Source organism: Pelodiscus sinensis, chromosome 29, assembly GCF_052426305.1.
Source record: "Pelodiscus sinensis isolate ZL-2025 chromosome 29, ASM5242630v1, whole genome shotgun sequence".
Classification (NCBI taxonomy): Eukaryota; Metazoa; Chordata; order Testudines; family Trionychidae; genus Pelodiscus; species Pelodiscus sinensis.
Genome location: NC_143080.1, coordinates 297,684 through 309,704, shown reverse-complemented (window position 1 = coordinate 309,704; position 12,021 = coordinate 297,684). Strand labels below are relative to the sequence as shown.

At 57.0% G+C, this 12,021-nt stretch overlaps 1 protein-coding gene across 3 annotated transcripts; it reads right to left on the bottom strand.

Annotated features, from left to right (window-relative positions):
• Positions 1 to 1,823: 1,823 nt before the first annotated feature.
• LOC102444282 (uncharacterized) lies at positions 1,824 to 11,962 on the bottom strand. Of its 3 annotated transcripts, none has more exons than XM_075918417.2 (4): positions 9,265 to 11,962; positions 6,587 to 6,732; positions 4,884 to 4,967; positions 1,824 to 4,196 (listed from the first exon to the last, which is right to left on the bottom strand). In XM_075918417.2, the coding sequence occupies exon 4, from the start codon at positions 3,841 to 3,843 to the stop codon at positions 2,788 to 2,790; it is 1,056 nt and encodes a 351-aa protein (XP_075774532.1). In that variant the 5' UTR covers positions 3,844 to 4,196; positions 4,884 to 4,967; positions 6,587 to 6,732; positions 9,265 to 11,962; the 3' UTR covers positions 1,824 to 2,787. The 3 variants fall into 3 exon arrangements, with proteins under 3 accessions (XP_075774532.1, XP_025038028.1, XP_006118391.1); XM_025182243.3 differs by having other exon boundaries at positions 6,654 to 6,732; XM_006118329.4 differs by lacking the exon at positions 6,587 to 6,732.
• Between the last annotated feature and the right edge of the window lie 59 nt (positions 11,963 to 12,021).

The window sequence follows — 12,021 nt, the reverse complement described above, 5'->3', positions numbered from 1 at the left end:
TTGCGTGTGGGGCTGGACCCTATGGGGGGCTGGGGCCTGCCACAAATGCTTTCCAGTCTGCTGCTACAGCTGGGGAGTGCCAGGGTGAGGGGGGATTAATTAATGCACAGGATTATGGGTGCTGGCTGCCTGCCCGGAGCGTGTTTCTGCAAACCCGGTAAATCCAGCTTTAGGGCACAGAGCTTGCTGCAATGCCAGCACATAGATGGGGGGACCAATGATCTTCAGGTAAGGACATTTCAGTTGCCCTTGACTTGTGATGGCTCAGACCCTCCCCCCCTCCCCCCCCCCGGAATCCGGACTGGCTGCAACAGTGGCACAGCTGGCTGAGAATCAGACACACTCCCAAGGCCTTAGTACCCGTGTGTATTATAGCTCCCTTCTGTGCAGGCCCCCAGACTGAGCCAAATCTGTTACAAGCACCATTCAGCAAACAGTGCTCAGGCTGTGGCTGCTCCCAGTCCAATCCCCCTGGTGCTGGCCCGCTTGGCAGCCAGTACCTAGGCACCTGAATAAGCGTGAGATTTGCAGAAGTGGCCTGGCAGCTGGATTTTCCAAGTGACCCACCACCTACGCTCTTTGGAAATGGCCAGCTACGTACTCTGTTCCACCCCCGTTTAGGCAACAATCAGCGCTGTCCTCCAGCCTTTCTGTGCCTCAAACTAGGGGGCAGGGTTCCAGCTAATGAGCAAAATTCTCCTCTTAGCCTTACCTGCAGGCACATAACTTACATGCGGGAGTAGTTCCCCTGAGCTCCACATGGTCCCCGCTCATGAGTGGAGTCCCCCGGTTCCCATACAGAGCCCGTTCTTCCAGCTCAAGCCCCGGAGAGCATTTTCAAAGGGGCAGGTTGCTTAGCTTTGGACTGTACTTGACTTGTCTGTCTTACAGGCACTCAGCCTGGACTGTCAGTCACATTGTCGGGGGGGGGGGGGGCTGTGTGCAGAATACCCTGTACAGCTGTTCCAAATGTCCTCAGCAAGACAAGGGTGCCCCCACTGAGGAAAACAGAGAGGGCCTTGCAAGAGGCAGGTTGGGCTTGTAGAGGCAGCGCTGCCAGGCAGGAAAATCCAGGTTCCCATCCCAGCTGGGTCACAAATTCCCTGCACGCCCTTGGCCAGGCTTTCAAGTGGTTATTGCCCATAACTGGGGTCAGGTTTGTGGAAGCTCCGAGATGTCCCTCCATGCATCCAACGTCCATCTCGCTAAGTGCAGTGGAGAATTCAGCCCTTCCCTTCTGTGCCCCATCGAATCCTATCCCCAGTCAGATAGGCGACTGAGGAGAGAAGTCCCAGCCCCCCTAGAGATGCTCAGACCACACCTAGAGCTACCTGTCAATAGATTTCACACCCCTTTGCAAAGTCAGCCAGGGCCATTAACCCCACTTTACAGATGGAGAAACTGAGGCAAAGAGGAGCAATGACCTAATGGTCCAGTGGCAAAACAAAGAACAAAACCCGGGTCCCTGGAGCCTCAGTTCACCATCCCACACACCGAGCCACGCTGCCTCTTACCACAGTGGTGGGGGGCCTGACAGGTACATTTAACTCATCCATCATTTCACTGTCTCACCAGTCCCTACCAGCCACTAGAGCCAGGAAACAAGGCGTGCCTGGCCCTTTAATCAGCACCATGGCAGAAGAGGGGAAAGAGCTCAGTGAGACCCACAGAAAAACGCTGCCAACCAGCATTACTGAGCCTGGAAGCTGTTTGGGGCAGGGGCTGTGTCTGAGCTCAATGCTGTACACACAGAACAAGGCGGCCTGGGCTGCACAGGGGCACGTTGGCCTATTGCACTATGCACAGGAAACACCACACGCACCCCAGAGAGAAACCAGATTTTTATTTCTTTTCCAAGGCAGGATCAGGCAGCCCGGCGGCTGTACATGAATGTCTTTGGGAAGCTCATTGTTAATTCTAGCAGCCAGGAAAGCCTGACACGAAGGTTTCCCAATAGATGACTCCACAGGACTCCTCCCCCAAACCCCAACGCCCCAGCACTGCGCAGCAATCCCAGCACTTCCCTCTGGCTGTGGGGCTGTTGAGTAGGGACGTGGGAGGGGGGAAGCAAGTCAAGGCCCGACCCTGTATGATGCAGACAAACCACCCCCATGGGGGAAGTCCCAGGCAGGAAGCGCCTTGCAGGATCTGGCCCTTGGATGGGATACGTTACTCACCACTCTCCAATCCCACAACCTTGCAGGATCGAGCGTCAGAACCCCCCTGCCCCCAGGTTCTATTCCCAGCTCGCAGCACGGGTCTTGACCAAGGTGCTGCGTTTCCCCACATGCAAGGCGGGGCAATTCCTGCCTCGTCAGAGACAGCTCCCGGAACCAGAGCTGCTGAACTGGCTGCCGAAACCAGAGACTGCTCTGTCCTGTGGAAGGGGGAATTCCCTCCCCGCTATAGCACGATCCAGTTCCACCCATGCGATGCCCCAAGGCCAGCAGGCGGCAGGAGAGGCAACACCAGGGCTGCAGTGAAAGGCCAGGGAGGCGAGCAGGTGCATGGACATCGCAGGAGGGAGGGAGGGGCCCAGCCCAGCTCTGTCGCTTCTGCAAAGGAACAAGGGGAAATCATTTTCCTCACGCCCAGACGCACGGGAAAGGACTGAGCGGGAGCCCCAGGGGGTTAGCGCAGCAGCCGTGTCTCCAAGCAGGGCAGCTCTGGATTCACCGCCCCCCAGCGCTGGGAATGGGTCCAGTCCGCGTGGACCCAGGAGAGCTCAAAAGCAGAGCAAAGCGAACGGCTGCTTCTCATGCACCAGGCGTGCGTCCCTCCCCGGGCTCACTTCTCCTGCGGCTCAAAGGGGCCATCCGACTCATTCCAGTTCTTCTCCTGGCTCTTCTTCCGGTTCCTCTCCGCCATGACGATGGCGGCAATGACGGTCACCAGGACGGTGACTGTGATCACCAGGACGGTGGCCGTCTCGGCCACGCACAGCTGGGTGTCCACCGAAAGCAGAGGCAAGCCGGCCAGCTGCCCGGGGCTGGCACAGGTCAGGTTGGCGTAGTCTTCCACATGGAGGTGGCGGACACTCAAGATCTTGCTGAACACCCGTTGGAGGTCACAGTCGCAGGCCCAGGGGTTGCCGGCCAGCTGGAGCTGGGTGCTGGCTGTTTGGATGTTCAGGAAGGTCTTGAACTTTAGGTGGATGAGTTGGTTGCCAGTCAAAGCCAGGAGGTTCACGTTGTGCAGGGAGGCAAAGGCCCCCACCTCAATGGTGCTGATGTTGTTGGTGCCAAGGAAAAGCACTTCCAGACTCTGGAGCATGGAGAAGCCGCCGTTGTAGATGACCCCTAGCCGGTTGGACTGGAGGTAGAGGTGGCGGAGCCTGGACAGGCCCCGAAAGGTCCCCTTCTCGATGGAAGCCACTTGGTTGTAGCTGAGGTCTAGCTTCTCCAGGCTCTCCAGGTGCTGCAGGCTCCCAAAGGCCAAGGCCGATAGCCGGTTGTGGGCCGCCTTGAGCTCCTTCAGGGAGGTCAGCTCGTCGGAGAAGTCGGGGGGCAGCTGGGCCAGGAGGTTGTGGCTGAGGTCCATCTTCTCCAGGAAGCCCAGGGACTTGAAGGCCTTGGGCCGGAGCCGGCCAATGCCATTGTGGGACAGGAGCAGGATCTTCATGGACCACAGGGCATCAAAGGAGCCGGTCTCCAGGCTGCTCAGGTTGTTGCGCCTCAGATCCAGGATCCATGTGCTGTGCGGGATGCCACGGGGCACGTGAGCCAGGTGGTGGCCACGGCAGTCTACAAAGTCAGAGGATTCGTAGCAGACGCACAGGTGGGGACAGGCCCTGGTGGCTCCTGCCCCCGGCACCCACAGCAGGAGAGCCAGGAAGGGCAGCATGCCGGAGGCGGGCTGCCGAGGACACAGACCCACAGAGCAGAGTCCCAGTGTCAACAGGAGGAGAGGGCAGCAGCCCCGTCAGGATCGCTTTCCGCCCCACGTGCAGTCCCAGGGGGTCAGGTTCCCGTGGAGGAGGCTGTAACAAAGAGTCCTTTGTTGAGCGATGAACCCAGAGCTTTCTTGGCCTCGCTCCTCCCAGGACAAAGCAGGGACAGAACCTGAACAGCTCGGCTGGGTCCTGGGGGTGCAATCGGAGCAGCTGGCCACGCCCGCCTTCGCCTCCCCTCCTGGGCTCTTCTTTCCACCTGCCCTCCAGCCCCTCGCGCTTGCAGCAGCCGGGCCTTGCGCAGGATCTGCTGGGCAGAGCGAGAGCAGCCGTCAAGGGGTTACCAGCAGCGACACGTGCTCCTGTCTCAGGACGGACGCAGGAGCAGGGGAGATTTTGGTGGCTGTTGGGAGGGGCAGGCAGGGGCCAGTCAGCTTGAAGACAGGCTGTGCTCTGGGTGAGGCAGAGCCTGCTGTAAGCCAGACTCTTCTGTAGGGAGCCCCAGCTTGAAATATTGGGAGCCACGTACCCCATGGAGCATGCTCCCCTTCCCCCCTCATGCCGCCCATGCTAGGGCTTGCCACAGGGGCAGTTAAGGGCTAGTTCATTTTTTTTAAATTGTATCCTTTGGTATATATGGTTGTGACTGTTTTCTTCCACTATTTGATCTGAGGAAGTGGGTCTGGCCCACGAAAGCTCATCATCTAATAAACCATCTTCTTAGTCTTTAAAGTGCTACATTGTCCTGCATTTTGCTTCAGCTACCCCAGACTAACACGGCTACATCTCTACCACTTAAGGGCTAGTGGCATTGAGGTGAAGCTGCTGCTTGGGGAGCCAAGCTCCCCAGCCTGTGCCCCCCCCCATGCTCTACCCTGACACCCCCACCCCCACATCTTCCTCTTCTCTTCCCTCTGCTCACACCTGTCAGCCAAAATCCTGAACCCAGATGTAGCAAATGACACATTGGACGAAAAAACCCCGCACCACTTACACTTTCCAAAGCAAACGGAGCCTGTTTTCCACGGCCAGCCCGATTGTGACAGCTGGTCATGCAGAAGGGACCTAGTTACAAGCACTAAATTGGGGAATAAAAAAAATGTCAGTCTCGGGGTTTTTTGAAATACATTGATGTTTGTTACAGATTTATTTGCAAAACCTTTGTGTAAGGGCAAGTCAGCTGTCCCGCGCAACGCAACATTCAATAGAGTCATACATGGAGGTCTGCTTTCTACATTTTCTTCATGAGTATTTCTAATGTTATTTTAAATGTACTCTCAAGCTTTCATAAAGCCATCATTGCAGATTAGTAATGTTTAAACACACTGAAACAAAGATATTTTAAATTAATCAGTCACCGCAGTTCAGTGCGTTCATAACAAAGTTATTGCTTTCAGAAAAAGGAAACCTTTATTGTGTGATCTTCATAACAGACACATTTATGAAATGTCACCATAAGTTTGTTAAAAATGTGTTTCCAAAGATTTTATGCGCAACAAAGGATTCTCTAGTATTGTTGAAAGGTACTGATTTTGGTGAAGAGTTCTCTTAAAACCAGTTCATCAAATAGAAGTAAAGAAAGGGAAACTCATTTGTCCAGCTACCTGGAAGAAAAGGATTGTTTATCCCTTTAAGGGCTCTCCAATAGGGGGTGAAAGGAGACTAGGGATAGGAAGACTTTGGAAGTAAGTTTTTGTGCTATAATAATGACAATTAAAATGTAGACTGTAGAAAAGGGTGGTCTCGATTAATTTATTTAGAAAACTCCATGTCTGAAGAGTCAAGCATTTAAGGCTGTGGGTTGTCCAACCAGTTCTGAAGCAGTAGCCTCTCTAGTGCCTATCGCTATAGCAAACTAGCCACACTCAACCAGCCAAACAGCCACGTGTGGCTAGTGTGTTGGGCACCACAGATTTAAGGCTAAAGCTGAATGCTCAGATTGTGCATCTAAAATCTAGGCAAGGATTTTTTAAGAGATGTAACCTCATCTTCAGCAACACTGGCGAAAGGTGTCCCTGGCCTCTGTGTGTCAGAGGGTGGAGATGGCCAGCAGGAGGGAGATCGCTTGATCATTGCCTGTTCGGTTCCCTCCCTCTGGGGCACCTGGCATTGACCACTGTCGGCTCAGGGCACTGGGATGGATGGACCTTTGGTCTGGCCGTTCTTATGTTCTTTAATTAAATGTTGAAAGACACTTTTAAACTAAGGTCCTGTAGACCCAGGAACTTGTTTGGAAAGCTCACACCTCCGGGCTGGCACAGACCTGTGAAATGGGTTCATTGCCTCCTAACGGCTCTTTTCACAGCCTGCTGGAGCACTAAGACCCAGGGAAGCCATTGCCTCTTATACCCCTAAACCCATGCTCAGCAGAGCTGGGTTAACCCTGAGGGGCCTGGGGCTATTAGATTTTGTGGGGTTCCCTAGAGTCAGGGGCAGGGTAGGGAAGTCACCTGGTAGGGAGACACTCAAGGGAGAGTCCTTGCTCCCGAGTGGTGAACAGACCTGGGATTTTCCACATGCCAGGCTGGAGTGCAACCCTGTCACTGGGCTAAAAGCAATAAGGCAACAGCCCGATTCAGGTTCTGTCATTTTGACAGCTACCAACATTTATGTGTAAGCATCCCCTGCCCCCAAGTTCCAGCTCTTTGCTTTTCACAGCTGCACAAAGTGGGAAGCATTTTCTCTATTTTTACCCACATTTTCACAGTTGCCAGGAATAATGGGGGGCGGGGTGCCAGACAGTCGTTATGAAATGCCAACTGACCGCGAGATTCCAGTCCAAGCTTTGTAGCCATCCACACAGCCTGGCAGCGTCGCATGGCAAGAGACCCAGGGACCAAATCCTAAGAAAGTCCCAAGCAACGTTGGTTTTTAATTATGGCTCTTTGTGCGTTTTCATTCTTAGCAACAGAAATAGCTTTGGCCGGCTTGGGCACACCCAGCACCTACTGTGGAAAGTCTCATTGGGGCAGGAGCAAAACCCTTTTTCTGACTCTGATTGGCTGAATTTTTTTAAAATAATTGTTCTCTGCCCAACCCCTCCAGTATTTCAGCATTGCTAGTAACTGACTCATCCCTTATTATTCACCAGGCTCTGCTCATAACCAATGTTCCCTCTAATCTTTCCTATCAGTGTGCAGAATAAATGTTCTGTGCACAAAGACATGCATGCATGCGCACCACCAGTAGAAACAAAATTCAGCTGTGGCCATTCTGCTAATCAGCCACGCAGCTGCACAGGTCCCAACGTATGGGGAATGCTGCTAACCCACATGTGCAAGGTCTAGAGCAGCCTCTAGTCCAGCTCAGCCTCTCTCACGAGCCCACACCTCCCGATTGCTCAGGAAAGGCCCCCCCCCCCCGTCTGAGGTGAGGGATGCTCGGGGGCGATCCTGACCCATGGATCCCTGCTCCATGGCATCCACCTGCTAAGCACGAACCACAGATGACGGAAGGAGGGACCCCCAATTTAGCAATAGGGTTAAGCCTGTTCCCAGAGCACCAAGCTACACAGCTGTAACCCAGCTGAACCCCCAGAGTGCCCTTTGCGGGGTGGGGGGTCACTGCCAGGCAGCTCCTTCAGGAGAGGAAGCAAGAGACGTCTGTCCGTCCAGGCGGCCCCAAGAGGGAAGGGCTGGGAGGACAGACAGCTCCACCATTCCTGACCCTTCCCAGGCAGGCTGCGCAATTCCCAGCTGGCAAGGGCACCCAGAGGGAGCGGGCGAGGGGATGGCCGAGCGAGAGCAGCCGGTTGACTCGAAAGGCAACGAACACCAGAGACGCTCTCCCCCTTCCACCCTGATGGCTGGGGACCTGGACGTACCTCCTGTGTCAGGCCCGACTCGACCGCAGCCTGGGGCCTGCTCCGGCTCCCCGCATCCCGGTCCGGTGGCAGGCGGAGCCCTGGCTGACAGCTGCCGGGGCTGGCAAGGGAGGATTGCCTTCCCAGGAGCAAGCAGAATCTAATCTGGCCTCAGGATTACTGACGCTGCCTGGCCCAGTGCCACCCCTCCCGCATCCTCACCCCGCCTGCTGCCCTGCAGGGGCCGCCAGGCCAGGAGAGCCCCCAATCTCAGAAGCCAGGCAGGTGGGGGTGGGCACCACTGGCCGATGCCCAGAGGAGGGGGAGGGATTCATCCTCCCACTCCCCTCCATCCCCTACAGGTGCGGGGTTCACTGGGCCCTCCCCAAGCGTCTCCTCTACTCCCTCCCCAAGAGGGGCCCTATCTCCATCGCACAGAGCCCCCAGCCTCTGCCTCCCCCACACCTGGGGTAATGTAGCTAGCCTGCAGGATTGGAGATAGCACCACTGAGTCCCCTGCCTGGCTTCCCAGCACCGCTCCCCGCCCCCGCTCTTAACAAGCAAGGGGCCTGCCAGTTGCCTGGGTTTTCTATTTACATCCCACCTCCCTCAAACCCCCCCTTTGTGCTGCCACTTGGATCCAGGATCCTTCTCTGCCCCTTGTACGTTGAGTGCTGGGCTCCACCCCAGAGCTGGCTGCCTTTCGGCAACAAGCAGAGCCATCCAGGTCTGCACAAAGCACAGGCTGCTCCTTCGCATGGTCCTGGGACTCCTTCCCTAGCTTCATATAGAGCCCTCTGCTGCAGTGAGATTTCAGCTCCCTCTCCAGCCACGAGCCCCAGCAAGGCCCCGGGGTGTAGAATTCACAGGCCTGGCAGGACGGAGTCTCCTGTTTCACTTCCCCAACACCCAAAGCCCTGAGCCAGCCATGCAAAATTCATCACCCCAGCATCTCATCCATAATTCACCAGCCTTCCCCACCCCAGCAACTTATGTCCAACCCAGCACGCCCAGCCTGGATATCTGACACGCGGGGCTGGGGGCAGGGTGCTCCACTTCCTGCACACCAGGGTATGATGGACACAGGTACACAGCTCCCTTGGACAGCTGCAGCTAATCTCCCCCACCCCTCCACTCCCCCTGGAGAGGGGCTAGGACTACACTGCCCCCTACGGCACACCCTGCTGGGAACGGCTGGGAGATCCTCCTCCCCCCCCCCCGGGCTGTGCTCCTGTCCCCTAAGGCCTCCTGCAGACACTCCGCCACCTCTGCCATAAGGAGGCAGATTGTAACAGCAAAACGAGGCCCAAACCCAAGCGCTTGATCCCAACCATCCCAGCAGGGGCGCTCTCAGGTCGCGCATCATGCAGACAGCTTTGTGCCCGGTCATCTCAGGGCAGGACCTCCCCAAACGGGAGGTCGCCCCAGCTACATCACTGAGGGGCAGGGGTGAAGAACCCACCCGTGAGCCCTGCGGTTAACTACTGAGGGGACAAGCGTCCATGCCACAGCGCTGCTGTCAGAGCGGGGACAAGACAGGCCTTCCACCTGGACACACGGGGAATGAACATACCGGCTCCAAGGAGAACGGGCCCCTCAGGACAGCCCACGTGTTTCTCGCTAAGTGCTGGCTCCATGGCCACGGGGCCGGGCTCACCAAATGCTGCAGCTGCTGCACCACCCTGGACAGCTGGGCTGTGGGGGAAGAACACCAGAGTCAAAGGGCCAGTAAGGCCCAGAGTCCAGGGCTGGCCTAAAAAGTGCAAGGCAGGTGGAAAGGTACAAAAGGCTCAGGCATGGGCAGGCCAGAGTGGGGGGACACTCCGGGACAGCCTGGGCCACAAAGCAAAGGAAGCATCTAGGCCCAAATATATGGGAATGAGCAGCATGGAATGGCTCACTTGATTCCCTGCTCTGTCCATTCCAATGGGGCACCTGCCACAGACAAGACACTGGGCTGGACAGGCCTTTGCTCTGACCCAGCCTGGTTCCTGGCAGATCTCACAGTTTGCTGAGTCAAACCTGTGGTGCATCCTGCTTAGACACTTCCTGCCAAGCGGAACAATTCAGAGAGCCAGAGGCAGCAAGAAGCCACCTTCAGCACAACCTAGTATAGCCAGGGATGGGTGGGGGAGGTGCAGGCTTGGGTGGGGGCAGGGGTGGAGAGGTTCCACTGTGCTTCTGGACACGCTAGCCACCCTGCAAGCATGCACCTGCCCGCCTGTCTGTCCCTGTCCATGGCTGCATTGAAGGCTGACAAGCTTAGGGTGGGCTCTTAAGTCACTGCTGTCTGTGCGCTTGGAGACCTTGGCACAACATGGCAAGGGAGAGTAGCTCTGAACAGCCCCTTTCCAAGCCCGGCCAAACCGCATGCACTGCAGGAATGGCAAGACCAGGGGGTCCATCAAGTCCAAGGAAGGGGCAAGGAACCCCAGCCCAGGAAACTCTGGGCTAACCTACCCAAGAGAAATTTCTGCTGAACCTGCTCAATCAATCAGCGATTGGCTGACCTGGATGCATCTGTTTTCAGCCCATGCTACTGCATCTGTGGCTGCTCTGAGCCATCTAAACCCTTTTCTGAATCCTACTAAGCTCTTGTCTTCAATGGTACCTTGAACCTGTGGAACTCACTGCCACAGTCTGGCCTGCATGGAGCCCACCCTTCCATATCACTGCTACAGACCATTTCCCTCCCACCCTTTTCCTGCAACTACAGCGGTTTTCCCACAGGCGTGGGAAGTGCAATCCCTCTGTACTCCAGCAGAGGCCAGCCCTGCAGCAGCGCAGCGAGGGCGCGCAGCACGGCCAAGTCTTCCCCTTATCCCCGTCAAGCCCCCAGGGCGTATCCCTGCCAAGAGATAAGCTTGTCAGGTGCTTCGGCCGCCTCCCCAGTAGTCATTACAGCTGCCAGCAGCCGGAGCAGGCATGTGCCCCAGCCGCCCTGCTGTAGGGGAACCGAGCCAGCAAAGCCGCTTTCGAGCTCCCCGAGAGAATCACTGTAAACCCTGGCACGTAGGCCCAGGGTCTGCTCGTGCAGCCAGCACGGGACGTAGGCCCCCTGGAACACACAGGAGGGAGGCCCGTGTCTCCCACAGCTGAGTGGGGCTTAAAAGCTCATCTCACCCCCAGGAAAGTGGGTCCATGCTAGCCGTTACCTCCCAGCCGTGCACCCCTAGCACACGGCCACACAGAGATCACAGCGCTTTCCCAGTCTCTGCTTCCACCCCCAGCAGCCCTACTTACAGGGAGAAGGGAGCTAGCCTTGCTACGGGGCAGGGCCAGGAAGAGTCCAGGAGCCCAACTGTCCCTCCACTGTGCAGCATTATCCCTGCAGCACAGGACAGACAGGAGGGCTGGAGCAACCCCAGCACAGCCCCTGCACTTCTCTGCCAGAGGCCCATGAAGGTGCAGCACTGGGCTGCTGCCGCTGGGAAGCTTCAGCCTATAACGGCGCCCTCCCATTCAGCTACATGAAGGAGCAATCCTGTGCCACTGTTCAGAGAGCCCGGCCAATGGAAAGCCACCTTAGGGGCGCAGCTGGGCTCTCTCCACAGACCCAAGGGGGTGGGTCGGCGCAGGTCCAGGCTGCTTGTGGGTACCAAGGCTTCCCGTGCATCGGCCTGTGCTCCAGAGTGAGGAGTGGGACACGGTGTCCTGCTGGCCAAGTATCCACATGGCTGCGGGGGAGCCCGAGGGCTCGGGCAGTTAGCCAGCCAGGCTGACGCCCGGCTAGGTCTCTGCAAGGCAAGTCCCCGCTCCCATTCCTGCTGGAGAAGGCATCAAGCTCCATCACTTGGCTTGGAAACGGGCCCGGAGCCCTTTACTTTGGAGTTGACCGTGACGGTTCTGACAGTGTCCACGGAGCCAGGGCTGGCCAGTGGCCTGGAGTGAGCTCAGGCAAGGTCTCCATTCAGATGCCATGGCCTGCAGGGCCTGCTTCCCAAAGCCAGCAGCACCGTGCCCACAGGCTTGCTAAGAGATTTGCATCAGGCCCCACATGCTGTCCTTGGTTTGCGGCCTGATGCTGCTTTTCATCTGTGCTACAACTGGTCTGTTAGGGACCACACCCTTCTGCTGGGGTCACGGAGGTGAGGCTCCTCCTGCCCGCTGGGCCCACAGCAGGCAGAGCCTGTCTCCCTCACCCGCCCGAAACAGCACAAACATGCCGGTTCCAGTCCCCACCACCTGCAGAGGGAGCACCAGGCACCACAGCTCCAAAGGCACAGACAGGAGCTGGGGAGGGTCCACTGCTGTCCTGTGCCCCATAAGCCACGCCCCCCCCCCACAGCCTGCCTTTCAACAGTGCAACAGGGCAAGACAGCCAACACAG